Raw genomic sequence first — 19,484 nt, 5'->3', positions numbered from 1 at the left:
GCCGGGCCGGGGGGGCGGGGGCCGGCTCCGCGCATGCGCAGCGCGGTAGGTGGGGACTGGGCGCCAACTCCAAAGTCCGGCGGCGGAGCGGGGTGGGACGGGTCGGAGTTGCTCAACCATGGTCAGCTCCTTAAACGCCATAGCGGCTGTGAGCCAGAACATGGGCATCGGCAAGAACGGGACCCTGCCGTGGCCGCCGCTCCGGTACGCCCCTTCCACGACCCGTGAGCTACGGGTCCCGACCGGGCCGTGCTGCATGCCGGGAGCTGCAGTCCCCGCCGCGGTCTCCCGTGCGGCCGGCGGGCACCGGGTAGGGGCGGGGCGGGGCGGACACTGGACACCGCGCGCTGCTGTGGGGGGGGGCCCTCGGGCATCACCCGCCCCCGTGCAGCGCGACCGCCTCTTCCTCTGTTTCAGGAACGAGTTCAAGTACTTCCAGCGGATGACCACCACGCCCTCCGTGCCAGGTACCGCCCGCCCGGCCCTGCCCCCTGCCTGCACCTGCCTCGCAGGCTTGGACGGATGGATGGGCTTGCGGGGGAGGGATACGTGTGTCACTGGGTGTGCGTGTGCGTGTGATCCAAGTGTGTACATACAGGCACACATACATACACACATATATCTAGTCACACACACATACAGTGCGTGTGTATATTTAGTGTCATGCACACACACATTCACACACAAAGCTGCCCCAAATTTGGTAGGTTCCTACTTTGGTAGGTTCCGAAATGCATCATTTGCTTAGCTGCATGTGTGTATGTGTGTGACATTGACGCGTGTGTGTGTGTGTATAGTGAGGAGCACAGCCTGCCTGGCAGCTTGGAGACCTGCATGAAGCTGGTAAGTCTGTTGGGGGAGAGGGCAGCAAATAAGTGGATATTCTGTCCTAGCTATTGAATCTGTAGTGAATCTGCCTGAAATTTTTGTTAAGTTGGCAGAATAGGTAACTCAGCATAGACTGAAGAGTTGCTTCATTCATTGCCAATCAGCCTAATTTAATTTATGTGCCCCTTGAATTCATGCTTAACTGTCTGCCTGCTTGGCTATGCTTGTACGCTATGCTTACACTTCTATTTGACCCAAAGCATCTGTACCAGGGACAGATTGGGCCTTATTAGCCTTGTGCAACTATCAGACCCATCAATGAAGTGTTCAGGTCCTTGTCTGACCAGGCAGAGTGAGGATGACAGTAGGGAAGGAAGCCACTGCAATAGATCGTAAAGCAGAAGAAAGTAAAGGTGGGAGTCAAAGGTGGGCAGAGGAACCATTCTGACATATTAAGAATTACATTGTAAAAGACAACTGTCCCCAGAAAGCAGCTTGGATATGGCAGAGGCTCCAATAAGGAGCTGCTCCTAGCATTGTGCAGCTGGATTTTTCTAATAAATGAATACACTAAATAACAACAGGAGGTCTAAACTGGGTGGGAAGGGGGTTCTGCTGGGTTTCTGTTAAGATGAAAACAGCAAATTTTTTGGTTTGAAAAAGGGACTTAGTTGGTTTTGTGAGACTCCAGCAGACAAATTCCCAGTGGCTTCCTAGGAATGTTTGTTTCCAGCAGAAAACTCGTTTCCCGCATTCTGGTGGTTCGCAGATCATAAATTCATAGTGAAATAATTTATTTTCAAAAGCTGGTTGATTTTAAATATTACCGAATGTCTCATATGTAAAAGAATCATGATTTCACACTGAAGCTGCCCTCTCAGTGTTGTGGAGCTGGCACCTGGAGATTTAAGTGAGGGTGGAGTGGGGCATGCCATCTAGGAAAGCAAGTGCTTATTCTCCCCATTGGTTCCTTTGGGACCACTACAGCTGGTGTAAAGGAAGCAGGCAGGAGCCATCGTCAGGTTCCGCAGGATCAAGAGAGTAGACAAGTAGCTCCTCTTTCTCCTTATCCCCACTGGTTTCTGTTGCATTAGGCAAGTTATTCAACCTCTGTTTCTTATTTCTCTGCCTACTCCTCCATCTGTAAAAGGCAGTTGATGATGCTCCCTTACATGAAGTGTAAATAGATGAGCAGTAAGTTCTGAAATACTGGGATAACAGGTTTTGTGCTACACATTTATCATACATGCATATATTAGAATGCACTCGACATATATTTGAAGATCTAATTATGCCTCTAGTTTGGGCTTAATGTTTATGAACATTTTCTTTACAGACTGTCCTAGAGTTTGGATTTTATAGTACACAAAACTATGGTGTTTGTCTCATGTTGTATATGGAAATACTGTGTGTTTCAGCAGCAACGTAGCTTAAAGCAGCCAACAGCAAGGGTTAAAAAGAGAATACCTGAAGAGAGAGATTCTAAACCATATGGGCTGTGAGCTGGATCTGGCCCACAGAGGAACTTTGCCCGAACTGCTGTAGGTCCCTTGGTCCAGCCTGGCCCAGGTGCCATCTGGTCCGTGGCACATCCCACCAGCCCTCGGGCATGCGGTGGGTCTGGAGAAGCTCCACATCTGGACTATCTTTCTAGACAGCCCAGGCAGCAGTAGCAGCTCCTTCTGGTTGCTGCCACCACTGGCCCCAGTCCCCTGGTACTGATGGGGACCCACATGCACAGCCCTGACTCCAGCCTACCCTGCACCCACTCCAGGCTCACCCACGCAGAGCAGACCAGCTGGAACCCATGCGCACAACCCTGACCACCGCCTGCCCCGCACCTGCTCCAGACTTGCCCACCCACACTAAACAGCAGCAGCAGCAGTGGTGGCCAGGCAGAAGCTGCAGCTCAGCTCAAGGGAAAAGCAGCCGCTACTGGGCCCTTCTTGTTGCAGCCACTAGAGCCTGTACCCATGCTGCCCTGTGGCGCCTCTGCACTGCCAGTGCTGCCTTGCTGGGTGGTGCAGAAGTAGCAATAGCTGCAGAGAGGAGCTGCAGGGCAGCTCAGGCGCAGGCTCTGGACAGCTGCAGCAAGAATGACCCAGCATCAGTGAAGGAAGGGGCTGCGTTTCCCCCATGCTGTACAGCAGCTTCTGCCTGACCACTGCCACTGCTCAGCATGGATGGTGTTACGAATTACACTCGTAAAGCCACGTGCAGTTTGCTTTAGGCTGGGGCAATAATCACGCAGAGCAAGTATCCAAAATTAAATACAGAATCTTTATTCGCTTGAGCAAGGTGCCTCTTTGGGAGAGGGACCCCGCCTACTAGTTATCATACTTTTTTATACTTTGCAAAGTGGCATTAGTTCGTGATTAGCTCGTGCTCATAAAAATATCCAATCATCTATTAACTAAATCACTATTCTATCCTATCAAGCGGCACTGTGAGCATGAACACCAAAGTTTAACTCTTGTGAATTATATGCCTCATATATTTTTGTCTCGAGATGTTTCTTTATCTTACAAACACAACCCATGCCTGACTTTCAAGGTTTCCCTGTTGACGAGACTCCCTGGTTGACTGGATTCAGCTGGCTTCATATCTTATCAGTAACCCTCACACAGTACCAGTACCCCTCTTCACTCTCAGCCGTCTTGTAAGTGCTGTGTCCACTTTTATGAAATAGAGGCGAAAGGACAAAGAAATGGCCTCACTTTTAGCATTACAAAGCTTTGCTTTTAGCCCTACAAGATTCATATACAACAGTGGACAGTCCGGAGCAGGCACAAGGTGGGTCAAGACTATATACATGGGTTCTGGCTGTTCTGCTTTAGCCAGGACGAGTATGGAACAGATGCAGAGTGGGCTGAGGTCAGGGCTGGGGCTATGTACTGTTGGGGGTGGTGGGGAGGAGCTGCAGGGCTCATGGACTCCAGGTTGTTGCAGGGGGAGTGGGGTGCTGACCAGTCCATGGCAACTCTCCAGAACTGCCTATGAGGCCCGCAGGCCCAAATAATTGCCCACCTGTTCTGGACTTATTTGGTTCCATTTGTTATAACAGTTTCTTTCTCACTTCTCAAGACAACCCACAGAATGTTATGCAGTGGGGCTTACTGTACAATCCAGTAACAAGAACCGTCTGAGTAGGAACATGCAGAGTCTTTCTTGTGCTGGTTGTGCCCAATATGAAGAACAACCTGGTCTCCAGTACAGGCTTCCAGTACTTCATGGAGTAACCAAAACCAAAATCTAGTGGGAATGCATAGGTGGCGCACATGCACCCCCTGAGAGTGCCAGTGGACCTCCTGACCGGCTGCGCTCACTGCTTAGGTGATGGGCAGGTGAGGCAGGCAGGAGCACCGGTGCCTCCTCTGCAAGTGCCAGACGATTGATGCAGCCACTCCCAGAAGTACCACCCCCCCCGGGCAGCGAGATCGGCTATGGGTGACCTCCTCCCCTGGGTTGGCAGGACTGGTCATGCCCGCCCCCCAACCTAAGGCAGCACCAGTTACCCATGCTGGAACCTCTGATAAATGGAAGGAAAATAGTGACTAATACTAATTAAACTGTTAGACCCCAACTCCATGCAGCACCCAATGACTAGGGAGACAACGATCCAATTGCCCTTGGATCCAGTTGCTCAGGGAGCAAAAACCCGCACACATTGCTCGCAACAGCTTTATTCAGAATGGAGACCACTTTTGGCGAGCTCCCAAAAAACCAAAGCGGGGACCAGCAGTGAACATTAGTTCTTTTCACATTTTATACACCTTGGTTCATGCTCATTAACATTTGTTCCACCCATATCTTCTCCTATCTCAAGCTCTGCCTCTGTTTACTGTTTACTTCATTAGCATAGGATTACCTATGTATTTCATTCATTTACATGTCTTTTTGCTATGAACGCATGCTTAGGACTGTGAACCATGCTTCTCCTGGTCACTTGCCATTTCTTGCTGATTTCAGCACCATCTCCAAGGTCTTGCTTCTGTTTTATCTCCTGACGATAGCTGGCGGGCTGTACCTTGTTCTCCTTTTAAACAAGGAATCATATATCCTACACACTACCACATGTTAGGAAACTGCTTGTCTAAGCGTCTTGCAATGTTACTTCTAATATATCATTCTGCCTTGTGGTCAGCCGCTTTGCTGAGACACAGAGTAAAGTATTTATTCAGCTGCAAATTCAGTGCTCCCTAAGATCCAAATACAGTCACCCTAACATAAACCATGACTAGACTTTATGATTCTTCTATGTTGGAATCCATCCTGATCTTATACTGAATAAAATTCTGGACTCTGTCCATCAAATGACCAGAAATCTCTATTACTCCTCTTACATCTGTTCAAATGAGGCAAGTTCAGTAGTGCTACTGGATTTGCAGTATGTTGAGTGACAATATGATTAGAGTAAGATTACCTTACCTTACCTTGCCTTACAATCCCTTACCTTGAAGAGCTACTTGGAAGTGCTTAAGCATGTTAGTAATGCTTGAAGTAGAATTCAGAGAGGGGACAATAAAATGAATTTAGGCTGTTACACTGCTATCTTCCACCAGAACTCTGTTTAAGTAATGTTTCACTTGGTACAGTACAGGTGAAATCATGCCACATTCAAAGCAAACCCTAATGACCTCGACCCCTTTGTGAAACATTTCTTCAGAGTTGCCTGTCATAAAGTTAGGAAAAAATGCCACTCTTAAGTTTTTCAATTAAGAACGCTAACACCAGTGAAGGAATTTGTCCTGTGGAGAGGTCCAACACAAAGTTTATGAAGCATCTAAGAACAGCTTTGTGGGCAGTGAGGTCCCTCAGGGCTTGGTCCTCGGGCCTGCACTGTTCAACATCTTCATAAGCGACTTGGACGAGGGGGTGAAAAGCACCTTGTTCAAATTCGCAGATGACACTAGGATGTGGGGAGAAGTGGGCATGCTAAAAGGGAGGGACAGGCTGCAATTGGATCTGGACAGGTTACAGGGGTGGGCGGATGAGAATAGGATGGGTTTGAATACTGACAAGTGTGAGGTACTGCACGTAGGGAGAAAGAACCAGCAGCATACCTACGGACAGGGTAACTCCCTTCTCATCAGCAAAGAGGCAGAAAAGGATCTTGGAGTCATTACAGACTCCAAGATGAACATGGGCCGCCAATATGGGGATGCAGTTAGGAAGGCTAACCGCACCTTTTCATGCATCCACGGATGCATCACAAGCAAGTCCAAGGAGGTGATCCTCCCCCTCTATGTGACATTGGTTAGGCCGCAGTTGGAGTACTGCATCCAGTTCTGGGCGCCGCACTTCAGGAGGGATGTGGGCAACATGGAGAGGGTCCAGAGGAGGGTCACTTGCATGATCGGGGGGCAGCAGGGCAGGCCCTACGAGGAGAGGTTATGGGACCTGAACCTGTTCAGCCTCCACAAGAGAAGGCTGAGAGGGGATCTAGTGGCCATCTACAAACTGACCAAGGGGGACCAGCAGGCAATGGGAGAGTCCCTGTTCCCCTGAGCACTACCGGGAGTAACAAGGAATAATGGCCATCAGTTGACTGAGAGTAGATTCAGGCTAGATATCAGGAGGCACTACTTCGCTGTCAGGGTGGCTAGGATCTGGAACCAGTTTCCAAGGGGAGTGGTGCTCACTTCTACCCTGGGGGTCTTTAAAAGGAGGCTAGATAGACACCTAGCCGGGGTCCTTAGACCCCAGCATTCTTTCCTGCCCATGGCAGGGGTTCAGACTAGATGATCTGTTTAGGTCTCTTCCAACGCTACCAACTATGAAATTATGATATATGTTGCATGGCTTTCAGGACGTGCAGAGAAATATACCTTAAATGCATATTTGAGTTAGCTGTTATAGCCACATTGTTTAAACTGGGCAGTTTTAGTAAGTCATATTTAGGACTTTGTTAATTGTAAGTTCTTGTTTAAGCATGGTTTTATTTGGTGTAAAAATGCATATGTAGGCCCTGGTCCTGCAAATGCTTGTGTCTGTTCATGTCATTGTATACAATCCCAGGATCAGAGTCTACATTTGGTCTTTTATTTACAATTATTTGCTATTGTTTAAAACTTGAATCAACAGTTTAACATTTTAAACAGAATCAAAGGGGGTGGGGGATGAAATCCACCAGATGTCGCTAAACCACTACAGCTATTTCTGTACTACGTTGAAGATATTTTCTAAAAAGAACCTCTATATATTATACCCAGGTAAACAAAATGTGTTGATAATGGGTAAGAAGACCTGGTTCTCTATTCCTGAGAAGAATCGTCCTTTAAAAGATAGAATTAACATAGTGCTCAGCAGAGAACTTGCGTAAGTCCTGACTTTGGTCTTGTAAGTAATTTGCAAACATTATACACTGATGATTGTTTATTGTTTGTTTGGCACAATTGCATTTTATAGTTCAAGTTTGGAATAATGTAAGTGTGAAGTAGATTTCTAAATAGCATAGATGCAGGTGCAGAATAACACTTTTTTAACAAGTGTCCCATACTAAACCACTCAAAAAATCCACATCTACTGTGCTGCTTGTTGTGGATCTTGTTGATTTTTGTACTGAAAATCATTGTTGTTTTCTTTTTTTTGCCTCTTGCTCTCTGTTCAGTCTTAAACTGTTAGCAACTTAGAGCAGACTGTTCCATCCTGTATATTTGAAAGGCACACCACTTATGGTGAGCACTTTCTCAGACAAAAGAGTAATAGCCAGATAAAGCAATAAAGGCAGTACTTTTCACCTCCAGTGTATATTTAAAACAGTTTCTGTGGAGTTCCTGCCAGTCATGTGTTCTGTCGCTTGTTTTCTTCATCCTTGAAACTATCAGTACCTGAAAGGTCCTCCTAGCTTTGTGTGTCTACAGGTTGAAGTACCTTGGTGTGGAATAATTGGGCTTCAGACATGGGTCGAGTGAGAATGGAATAGTACATCATTAGCAAAAAGTTTGAAAGCTTTGCTGTTGTTTTTGCTCCCTAGTCTTTGGGTTCTTTTTGGTAGACTCTTGCCCTTTTGTTTCATTCAGCTTTCTGCCTCTGCCTCTGTGGCTGGTTATTTTCCATATTCCCACCATGACACTTCCAGTTTCTCTGAGCTGCCATGGCCTGGGGCAAAGTAGCCTGTGCTATCAAGACCCCACAGCCTGGGGCATAGCAGGCTGCGCAGGGCCCACCTTCCTGCCTCTCCTGTTTGGGCCTCCATTAACCAGCATATTTTTATCTGGCACCCCCCATTCCCCATGGGTGCCAGATAATAAAGCTTTTCCTGTACATCATTGTCCTAATTGATACTTGTTGGAGCAGAGCATAGTTTGTCCATAATGCTACTTTGTATAAAAAGAGACAGAGTTATTTCCACAAGATAGGGAATCGTACTTCAGTTCAGTTGCCTATGAGTCTTGGAGATAATGAGATCTGGATTGGTTATGAGGATAGGAAAGGTTTTCACATCCATGCTTTCAAATCCAGCCTGGGTACTTACAGAATTGATCCCATCCTGAAATGTGAGATACACAAGAAGACTATATATAGCACTGTTGTGGTGGTCCCCTGAAGCCCTTGACAATCTATATTTAGCAACCTACTCAATTCACAACTTCACGGAAATTTAAAAAAACAAAAAGAAACCTTACTGAAAATTAAAATGCTGGCTCCCCAGTGGGAGCCAGCAGTCCTTATGGCTGCTGCAGCCCAGCTACACAACCCATCAAGGGGGAGCCTCTGTTGGCACAACGGGGAGCAAACTAGATGGAGGCTGCTGCCTTCCCTCATCGCTGCTGATTGGCTGAGAGGGCTGTCTGTCATGCAACCCCACCCCCTCCACCAAACAGTGGTGAAGGGTGGAGCCACACAACAGACAGCCCTCTTGGCTAATCAGTGGTGTGGGGCGGGACCACATGACAGACAGCCCTCTCACCCAACCAGTGGCTAGAGGTGGGGCCACTGGGGCCCTTTGGACAATCAGAGGCATGGAAGCCCCACTGTGATTAAGCTTGTGAAAATGGCGGCCAGTCCTGTGATATGTCTGCAAAATTTGCCTGCCTCCTCAATTTAAGTAGGTCCCTATCAATAGGGGTTCAACAGTCCAGCCACATGCAGTTCCCTGCAGGATCAGTACCAACAAGTGTTGTAGGCCTGGGGGCTGTTGAGAGCCCAGGCTAAACAAGTTTATGGTTTTAGCCCAGTTCTCAGGGAGTTGGCCTCCCATTTCTCTCTCTTTCTCATTCATAAATATGTTCATTGTAGTTAATTGGCAAATTATGACCCAGGTCAGAGCCTGAAAACTTCTGTCCCCTAGGGCTTCTCCATTCAGAACTCTGTTGTCAGGGCACTCTGCACCTGTTACGCTGATAACTGAAACCTTTCCCTGCAGGGCTACCAATCCAGCATTCTTCCTGTGCGCATTCTTGTATTCTGTTTAAAAGCATATAAAGGAAAAATCTACATCCCAACCATTTTAGTCTTGCGGTAGTCCCCCCATTCCTTGCATTTAAGTGCCTTTGAGTATGGACATATCTACCCCTGTACCTCATCCCTGCCCCTTCAGAAAGGGTGCAAGACCTGCTCAGAAACACTAGCAGCTGTTACACTTAAGTGTGCAGTAACCTGTAGTAATACAAGTATAGCAAAACTGCTCCAACATTAACCCTGTGTCCTCCAGGTTTAAAGTTGTAGTGATGTAGCTTACTTGCATCACTACAGGTTCATGCACACCTAACAGTTACAGCATAATAGCTGCTGCATGCCCTCCAGCAGCAGTTCCCCCTCCGTTTTTGAAGCTACAAGTGTATGTATGTCCATTCCCTTTCTATGCAGCTTGGTTTTAGTTGTTTATCTCTTTGGCTTTCTTTATGTATTGGTAAAAAAGAAAAAAAAATGCCAGAACTCCAGTTCTTCTCTTCACCTACCACCCTCTCTAGTCACAAGCAACTCTCTTTAAACAAAAGCAGCTAAAATCCTAAGGTATGTGCATGTATACCAGAGGTTCTCAATGTTTTTAGGCTTAAAGCACCCTTCATGTGGCCCAAAGGCACCCCTTGGAAAATACCAAAGCTCTTAGCTGTCACTTATTTTTAGAGTATGGAAAAATAAAAGAGCACTTCTGCAGCAAAAACTCAAAGCCCACCATAGGGAGCCATAACACCATGGCTGAGAATCACTGGTGTATGCTATGTAAGTATGTTGCAGTCTGGAGAACTCAAAACTGTCTCCACATCTTAATTTTGCATTATTCTACTGGCTTCTCCCTTTGCAAACTAATGTGACCAAAGACTTTCAATAATGTTCTTCTACTTGTTAAAAGCAAACTCAAGCCAAAACAAAGGGAAAAGGCATCTCATTAAACAATATGTAATTCAGGTCAGTGCTTTTCCTAAAGTGATGATGAGACTGTTTGTTTATTTTTCATTTGTTAGTTGACATAATTTAATTTTGCAGATGCTAAAGCTGTGCTCCATTCTGTTAGGTTTTCCTGTGCAAAGACTATTTATTGAGGTTTTTTGTTTTCCATTTTTGTTGGTTAATTTTTTTCCTAATGAACGTGAACAGAGAGTGGAGTCAGAAATCTTATTTGATCAGAATTGTTAAATAACTGAAGATAGTGAGCCACATTTGATAGAAGATACAGGCATACCTCATTTTATTGCGCTTCACTTTATTGCGCTTCGCAGATATTGCATTTTTTACAAATTGAAGGTTTGTGGCAACCCTGCGTTGAGTGAGTCTATCGGCGCCATTTTTCCAACAGCATTTGCTCACTTTGCATTTTTTAGCAATAAAGTATTTTTTAATTAAGGTATGTACTTTTTTTTAGACATAATGCTATTGCACACTTAATAGACTACAGTATAGCGTAAACATAACTTTTATATGCACTGGGAAACCAAAAAATTCGTGTGACTCGCTTTATTGCGATATTCGCTTTATTGCGGTGGTCTGGAACCGAACCAGCAATATCTCCGAGGTATGCCTGTATTGTGTAATGAAAATCTGCAAGTGTTAAAAAATAGCAACAAGGAGAAATCATTTTCATTTAATTATAACTACACTACCCTGGATCATCCAGGTCTAGGTAGTGCAGAGTCACCCATGCTTTAAAACTAACAGCATTTACAAATTGCAGCTATTGACCACTGTTCTACCTTCCTCAAGAAGTTTTGTATCTTCACTGCTATATACCAAACTGTTCCTCTGCACAGAGAGAACCTAATTTAGCTCTTAAAATAGTAATTTCTCCATTGACTTCAGTCAAAGCAAGACTGTGGCCAGACAACTATAAAACAATTATCTAGATAAGACCTTTTTTTTTAAATCCCTACTGTGTTATGCATAATGCTTTGGAGAAATTATTTTATTGCTAATGCACATAAAACTAGTGAAAAACATTACTGGAGAAAATTTACAATATTTTTTGTTACATGTTTTTCTTAAGGCAAGGAATATGATTTGTAAGTGTATGTGCAACCCTCATTTAAGTTAATAGAGTTTTGTACATTAACAAAACACTGCAGAATTTAAAGTACTTTTTTAAAGCTGAATTAATTGAGCGCTATTTCAATTCTGCTGGAAAAAATTGGACATCTAATTAGTATTGTTATCCTTGAGGAGGCTAAAAGATTAAAGTAATTTGAATTTGTTGTCTCTATGAGGTACTTAACAGATATTGTGTTTGGGGCGGGGGGTTGGAGCTTTATGACTAGCTTCATTGCCAAAAGTATTATTGTAGTAGGTATCAGGTTTAGTAGAAACTTGGTAGTTTTAATTAGATTTAGCAATCCAAATACCACGTATTTGCTTAAGCAAATATCCAATACAAAATTTACGAGCCAGACTTTATAATTCAATTAAATGTATTTGTATTACAAATCAGCTTTTTGTTAGGTAATCCTGTGCCACATTGGTGGAGAAGTTTAGCTGATACTATTTTAACATAAATTTAACTTCTTCCTAAAGATTGTATTAAAGACAAAATATATTTGTTCATGTTTATGAGGAATAATTAGGTAGATACTTTTGGTTTTTTGTAATTTACATTGTCTGTCATGATGAATAGTCTTTATCACTGTTAAGCAAGGACATTTTGTCTTTCTAGGGAAGTCCCAAAAGGAGCACACCATCTTGCCAGAAGCTTGGATGATGCTTTAGTTCTTCTGGATTCTCCAGAGCTAAAAAATAAGATAGACTTGGTTTGGATAGTTGGAGGCAGTTCAGTTTACAAGGTACAGTTTGAACATCAAATGAACGTTCTTATAAGAGTATTATGACAATGAGGGGGCCCCAGCTGGATAGTTTAAAAGGCTTGAAATCTTTGCATAATGAAGATTAGAATCAGATTGCCTTGTATAAATCTGCAAAGTTCCTATGGTTTTAGCTATAGGCTTTACAGAGTGTAAAATTTAATTGGTGAATTTAAGGAATCTCTCCAAATGACCCACCAAAACATCTCTAAACTCATAATGCATTGACTCCAAGGCAGGGGTTGGCAGCATCCAGCCTGCAGAGCCACTGAATCTGGTCTGCAGAGCCCAAGGGCTTTGTTTATGTATGCCTGCACCAGAGCTAAGCAAGCAGCAAGGAACTAGATGGGGCTGGGCAACTTCCAGCTGTGCCCTTCTTGCTGCTGCTTCTTGTCCCCTGTCCCCTAGCCTTTCCCCAGTTGCAGCATGGGCACAGCTTCCAGCTGGTTGGGAGCTGCACTGGGGCCAGGCAGCTGAAATCTTTTTCCACCCTGATGCTATTTTTCACTCTTCCCTCCTGGTTGGGAGCTGCACTGGGGCCAGGTAGCTGGAAACTTTTTCCACCCTGATGCTATTTTTCACTCTTCCCTCCCTTCCCTGCCTCCCAACCACAGCACAGAAATGACAGCAGCGTGACTGCAGCTTCCTGACCCTTGTACAGCTGGAAGCTGTGTCCACACCCCAGTCAGGGACCCAGCCAACAGAGAGATCCCCAGCAGATGTTTCTATCTGAAACCATCAAGTCTTCTTCCACCTACTGGACAGACCCCAAGTGACCTCCCCTCCAAGCATCTTTCTCCAGTTTCTCAGAAAAGCTTTGTCCCAGTTATTTGCACTTTCCTTAGAACACTCTTTTAGAAACCTAGCTGTGCCCAGCTTATTCCCCCATAGCCAGCACTTATCTATACTCCGGACATTCATCATCCATCCGCTACTGCCAGATCTTGTGAGAGTCTGTTCTGCTGTTTGAGGTCACAGTAGAAATTCTATTTAAATAATCCAGTGAGTTAATTTGAATCATTATAACTAATTGGTATGAATTGTAATATGGACTTCATAAAACTGTATGCATCTTATTTAGTTAGTCTATAAGGTGTATATTTACCCTGTCTTCTCCATAAGACTTGACAGCTATAGAGACTAATTCCTAATAAATCAGTTAGGAGGCTTTTAACTGTGGAAGAGAGAGTTTCTTTTCCTTTTCAGCAGTTAAAGGGATGGAGCTTGAAACTATCCCTTTTGTCCAGAGGTGTCAAACATATTGCCCATGCACTGGATCCACCCCCCAGTGCTGCTTCATCCAGCCTGGCTGGCTATTAGAAATGGAGAGTGTAGCCTGTTGCAGAATCCAGGGCCCCTGGGCTTTGACGGACATAGCCATTGGTGACTGGAGGATAAGCAAGGGCTATGCAGACACAGCCTCACTCGCCTGGCAGCCACTGGTCCCACCACCACTTGCGTTATCTCCATTGCAGTTGCCCCGATCCTGCCATTCCCACCACCCTGTGCCCTGAGTAGTAGATTTAGTTTGCTAAAAATTTTGGGCACATCTATGCATATGGCGACATTGTTACTGCACTATGCTTTAGTTCATCCTTTTGTAGTGTAGTAACCACCCATACTGCTCTTTATGTGTGGTGTACAGTTAATTTTAGCTGCTGCTTTGCCAAAGCAGCATGCTAAAATGGGGGACTGTGCCACTGGTGAAGTAGCTGCTGGTCATGTATAGACTCACATGATCCCTACATCACCATAGCATGTCATATGGCAATATATGGTGATGTGTAGATGTGACCTTTGTGTAGGAAATTATTTCTACAACTCAGAATTATATTCTGTCTACTGCAGTACGTGTGCGCCTTACAAAGAAGACAGCTTCATGTTTCGTTTTGCTGTAGCATAGGAAAAGTACTTTTTTGACTTGTCTTTAAAGTTATAAGAAAAGCATAAAATAGTTTTAAACAATATTTTCATTCATCATATTTAATTATCCTTATTTTTAATCTTACAGTTACATGATGCTTTTTTCCCTTAGGTTGATTTCCCAGTTTTATGCCCAAATCTATCCAATGTATAATGAACTGCTATTATAAAGTGTAGAAATAAACTAGGTGCCCTTTGTTTCCTATCATTTAATTCAGCTGCTGTCATTTTGGATTGAAGTAGATGCCTAATTTTTGGAGGTGAATTCTCTCTAGGTTTGACTTCATTAAACAATTAGAACATAAGAGTAGACTTGGATTCTAGCTACAATTCAGGTAGGCAGCCTAAGAAGGAGCAACTCCTTGCACCATGATACACATCCACTGGTTCAAAAAGTGCATTTCTCTACTGCCTCCTCTTACAGTTAATTCTGAGCCTTATGTAGTCATGTAGTCTCTTATGTCTTGTATAATGTCTTTTCTGTCTTACAGAAAAGAATACCTCCTAGGATCACAGTACACCTGCACCAGTATTAAGAAAAATTATAAATTGCTGGTTTGATATAATTGGCAGTCTTGATCAAGAGTAGCTGCACAGCATGTTGCTGTGCTGATCAGTATAACCTGATTTTAAATTTGTGAACTGTTTCCACTATTTCAAGTGTCTAATCAAACCAGAGAAATCTTGTAACTTACTGAGGGAAATGTGACAGTTTTATACAGTTTTGTGGATTTAAACCAGCATTATGATCTTAATTAGAAGGGTTTGATGGAAACTGAACACCTCAATCAAAACTGCAGATATTTTAGTGTTTCTATCAGGGATGTTCTGTACTAAGTGATAAGGATTGCTGGAAGATTACCATGATATCATGTAGAAATGCGTGGGTAGAAAAATATCTCCTGATAATTGAAATGAATCATTTTATTCAGTAATAGTAGGCATTGGCTTTTTAAGGCTTTATTCTGATCTTACTCTGTATAAGAAAGATGTAAGGCCAGCTTGTATTCATTAAACAAGCGGTTGTGTTGGAGGCAGCATGGAGTCACCATACCTTTGATGAGATGGAAGTGTTCAGGAGGCACCATGTCTTAGAAATAAAGCTGCTGGAAGGTGCTGGAGAGAGCAGGTATTGTATTGCCTTTTTACAGTGGACCCCTGCCTTCATCTGGTCCATCCTAAATTCAACTCTTTTCTACCATTCTTGATACAGGAACATTTATATGAGCTCATTAATTACAATTGTTTCTGTCCTCTTAATGGAAACAAGGTATGCAGGCAGAGTGGAGCAGAGTTAGGAGCTACCAGGTGACCAATTTGACTTAAAAACACAGGTGACTCAAGGAAATATTGTCTGAAGCGTTCTGGTTTGCTCCTTTTCTCTATAGTAGTGCCTCAAAACAAAAATCTTATATATTCAGACACTAACTCAGAAGAGTTCTTCAGGATCAGGGAAGAGTCTTCAAGGATCTGCATATGACCCATGCATCAACTTGGCCAGATTCCTTCTGCAGGCAAGATTCACATCACCCATAAGTAATTTATGACCAGATTTTTCCAGAGAAATGGAAGCTTCATTTTTCTACTTTGCAGTTCTTATGACATGTTTCCTCAGATAGCCTTAGGGGCCACTGCTTCCAAAGTATTGTTTAGCAGGCTCATTGCTTCCTGAGATATTGGCAGGAAGCTTTTCTGTTTATCCACTAAAATTTCAACTTACTGTGTCATCACTTCACTCCTTTTCATCACTTAATTTCTAAGGATCTGAAATATTGGAAAAACTGACATGATAGAGAACAGGGTGATTTTGGTACCCCAAACTGACCTCTATGGAATGTAGAACTTAGAGCCTGGCTTCCATTTCAAGTATTCTCTGAAATAAGCTGTCACACCATTAAGTACTTCTATAGAAGTCTGTTCACCTTTGTCTTATGGCAAACACTAATCTGATATTGCCATTCTAATCCCCTGCGAAAGCAGGGTGCTGGAACATGTCATAGAAAGCTTCCCTTATAGCGCATATCATCAATGGAGAGCAAAACACATGTCTTCGCATGTGACTTTTTTTCAACTCATACAGCATCATTGTTAAAAGTTGTTCAGAAGGCTGAGATGTAGTATTATTCACTTAGGTTGAAGTTTCTTACTGCTTTCCTGAACTTCTGCAGACAGGTTCTGAACGCTGTCAGTCATGTAATGGATTTGTCAGATAATTGTGTCATTGGTTGGGAATTGCTTTGGCTTGACTGGCTGCAGCAAACCCTGACATCACATGACATTTCTTCTGGTGCTTTAAGTGGCTCTATAAGGAAGTATGGGTTAGATGACTAGACTGTAAGGTGGATAGAAAGCTGGCCGGATCATCAGGCTCAACAGGTAGTGATCAATGGTTTGAGGTTTAGTTAGCAGTTAGTATCAAGTGGAAGGTCCCAAGGGCTGGTCCTGGGGCTGGTTTTGTTCAGTATCTTCATTAACGATCTGAAGATGGGATGGACTGCACCCTAAGCAAGTTCACAGATGACACCAAGATGGGGGGATTACTAGCCTAGGAGTAGGACTAGGATTCAGATTAACCTAGACAAATTGGAGGATTGGGCCAATAAGAAATTTCATGAAGTTCAACAAGGACATGTAGGAAGTCCTGCACATTGGACAGAAAAATTCCATGCATTGCTACAGGCTTGGGACCAACTGGCTAAGCAGCAGCTCTGCAGAAAAGGACCTGGAGGTTACAGTGGACAATAAGCTGAATAGGAGTGTCACGGGGCGGGGACCCAGGAGTGCCCGTGATCTCTCCTGGTACCCCCTACCGTGTCAAGTGGGTGTCCATGCACCCTCGTTATCTTGCCCGCCACGTCTTTGATAGTGAAAGTATTGTAAGGGAGGCTGCCTTTTACCCCCTTGGACACGGTACCCCCTTGGCATACTCCCGCCGGTACCCCGTCTACCGCTAATTCTGTGCACTCCCCCCCACAGGGCTATGCATGGCTCCTACCACCCCTAATACCACACCCCAAGCCTGTCAGTTGTCCCGGACGTTGTTGCGTCTATTGTCTTTTCTTAGCAGCTCTCCCCAAGGCTTATCCCAATACTGTACAACCGCCCTCCCCGGGGCTTATCCCGATAAGCTCTCGCCCTCCCTGGGGCCTTGCCCCACGATTCCCGCAATTGAGACTCAGGTAGCCTCAGCTGTGCCTGGTCTCCAGACCCTTTTCTGGGTCTTGCACCCCACTGGGCTTCTCCCAATAATGCCCACACTGGGCTGGGGTCAAGACACCCCAAAACACAGCACCACCTCCGGCACCGGGAACCCCCCCCACACACACACTACTGGGGAGCTCCTATGAGGCCTCCTCCAACCCCTACAGCCTCACCCAGTCCTTCGGTGTAACAGTAAATAAAACCATCGGCCGTTCAGCCCTAACTCAAACTCAGGCCTCCTGGCCAAAACATAAACCCTAAACCCTCATGCTCTTCATCTTCCCCAAATCCCTACCAGGACTTTCTCCTCCCAGTATTCTCGAGCCGAAGCTATTCAGGCCATCAAGCTGCCTACTCCAGCAGAGCTCCTTCTCCCATGGTTGTTAGTGGGGAACTGCCTATGGCCTCAGCCTGGGCTGTTTATATAGGCCAGGCCCTGCCCCCTTCTGGTCAGCTGACCGACTGCAGTTGCCCCGGCAACCCACACCTGTCCTTTAGAAGCAGGCACTTCAGTGCCCTGCGACAAGGAGTCAACAGTGTGCCCTTGTTGCCAAGACAGCTAACAGCATGCTGAGCTGTATTAGTAGAAGCATTTCCAGCAGATCAAGAGAAGTAATTACTCCCTTCTGTTCTGCACTGGTGAAGCCACAGCTGGAGTACTGTGTCGTTTTGGGCCCCACACTGCAGCAAGGATGTGGACAAATTGGAGAGAGTCCAGTGGAGGGCAGTGGAAATGGTTACGGGGCTGGGGCACATGACTTCTGGGGAGAAGCTGAGGTGGGGATTTGATAGCAACCTTTAACTACCTGAAGGGTGTTTTCAAAGAGGAAGGAGCTAGACTGTTCTCAGTGATGGCAGATGCAGGGTGGATTTGATTTAAATCAAATTGATTTAAATCACTGGTCAGGAAGCCTCAATTTAATTATTGTTTTCTGCAAGTGAATTCTTGTTTGATATCCTTTAATCATTTAACTTCTTGAAAGTTTGCACTTTTAGAGAAAGGTAAAGGATTGACTCTGTGTATACAAACTTGCAGAGAGACAAGAGGGCTGATGGGTATGAGATCTCTTACCTGTCATCTTCATATACTGCTGTAAACAAGGATCCTATCTCTGGAGAGAAATCCACGGTTTGGGAACTGAAATTAAGCATCGCAGAGATGCTTAATGGGATCTTCTAGACTGAGCACTACATTCCATTGGGTAGAGTGGTTTTCTTTAATCTTTACTAATCTATAGAGGAGCGTCTGGGAACTCCATAATATTGGAGCCCTAATATAGTCCATGACCTATTTCTAAAACTTTTCTAAAGAGGTTACATGAATATATTATCTCAGTCTGTTTTTGTTTTTTTTAAATCATTAGTTTTTATCTGCCTGGGCAGATGACAGAACAAGGAGCAATAGTCAATAGTCTTAAGTTGCAGAAAGGGAGATTAAGTTGGATATTAGGAAAATCTCTCTCACTAGGAGGGTGGTGAATCACTGGAACAAGTTACATAGAGAGGTGGTAAAATCACCCTCACTGGAGGTTTTTAAGGCCCACTTCAACAAAGCCCTGGCCAGAATAATTTAGTTGGAAATGGAAATGATCCTGCTTTGAGCGAAAGGTTGGATTAGATGACCTCTTGAGGTCTCTTCCAACCCTAATTTTCTATGATTCTATGATTTTGCAACTTTAACTGTTTGGTTAATACAAAGTCTTGTGGTTGAAGAGATTTAATTCTAATAGAGTTGCTACTTACTAAAATGACCTGTAAGCATAAAGGCCTTTGAGGAATTCACTAGGTTTCTTTATTAAAGTTGGATGCTGACTCTCCCACACCTCAGCACTCTGGTATGTGAACCCAGAATCCTTTACCCACGCTGTAAAATATCCAACACGTATTCTGATTGTTGCCAGCCATGGCCATTTTCAGGCAGCCTAGGCCAAGCTGCAGAAATGTGGCTAAGCAGAAGGCCTCTAAGCCTATTCTGAATAGCTGTAGCATGAACCTTTGCGGATATGATGATGACTAGCTTGGTCATCAAAGTAAAGGAAGACATCCATATGTCTAACTAAGCTAGTAATGAGATAAAATTAAACAAAGCACAAAGCCTGAAAAGAGACATTATAAGGCAAGCATATACCATAATAATCCAAATACATTATATCATAGCTTTATCTTAAAATAGTAATAGTTGTGACTGATGTAATCAAATTTATTAGATGTTACTGTGCTATAATATTTATGTTAGTTAAGATACTTAGATCATTTGTAGAAACAAAACAGCCTTTTCAGATAAGAATGTAAAAGGAAGCT

At 44.2% G+C, this 19,484-nt stretch overlaps 1 protein-coding gene across 6 annotated transcripts in view; it reads left to right on the top strand.

Annotated features, from left to right (window-relative positions):
* Nucleotides 1-53: 53 nt before the first annotated feature.
* Nucleotides 54-19,484, top strand: part of DHFR (dihydrofolate reductase) — a 36,089-nt gene continuing 16,658 nt past the window's right edge. For 2 of the 6 annotated variants that reach the window (XR_002100451.1, XM_019532306.1), the window contains exons 1-4: nt 55-204; nt 418-467; nt 7,041-7,146; nt 11,915-12,041. Coding sequence is in view for 5 of the 6 variants with exons in the window: in XM_019532306.1 (XP_019387851.1) it covers nt 119-204; nt 418-467; nt 7,041-7,146; nt 11,915-12,041 (369 nt within the window). In the remaining variant the exon portion in view is untranslated. Of the gene's footprint in view, nt 205-417; nt 468-7,040; nt 7,147-11,914; nt 12,042-14,094; nt 14,248-14,473; nt 14,538-15,016; nt 16,220-19,484 lie in introns of those variants that run through there. The other 4 variants (XM_019532305.1, XM_019532307.1, XM_019532308.1 and 1 more) reach the window with 4 other exon arrangements.

The sequence above is a fragment of the Crocodylus porosus genome, unplaced genomic scaffold (genome assembly GCF_001723895.1).
Source record: "Crocodylus porosus isolate Cpor-Errol unplaced genomic scaffold, CroPor_comp1, whole genome shotgun sequence".
NCBI classification, from domain to species: Eukaryota; Metazoa; Chordata; order Crocodylia; family Crocodylidae; genus Crocodylus; species Crocodylus porosus.
Note: the sequence above shows the minus strand (reverse complement) of the source record. Positions and strands in the feature narration are given on the sequence as shown.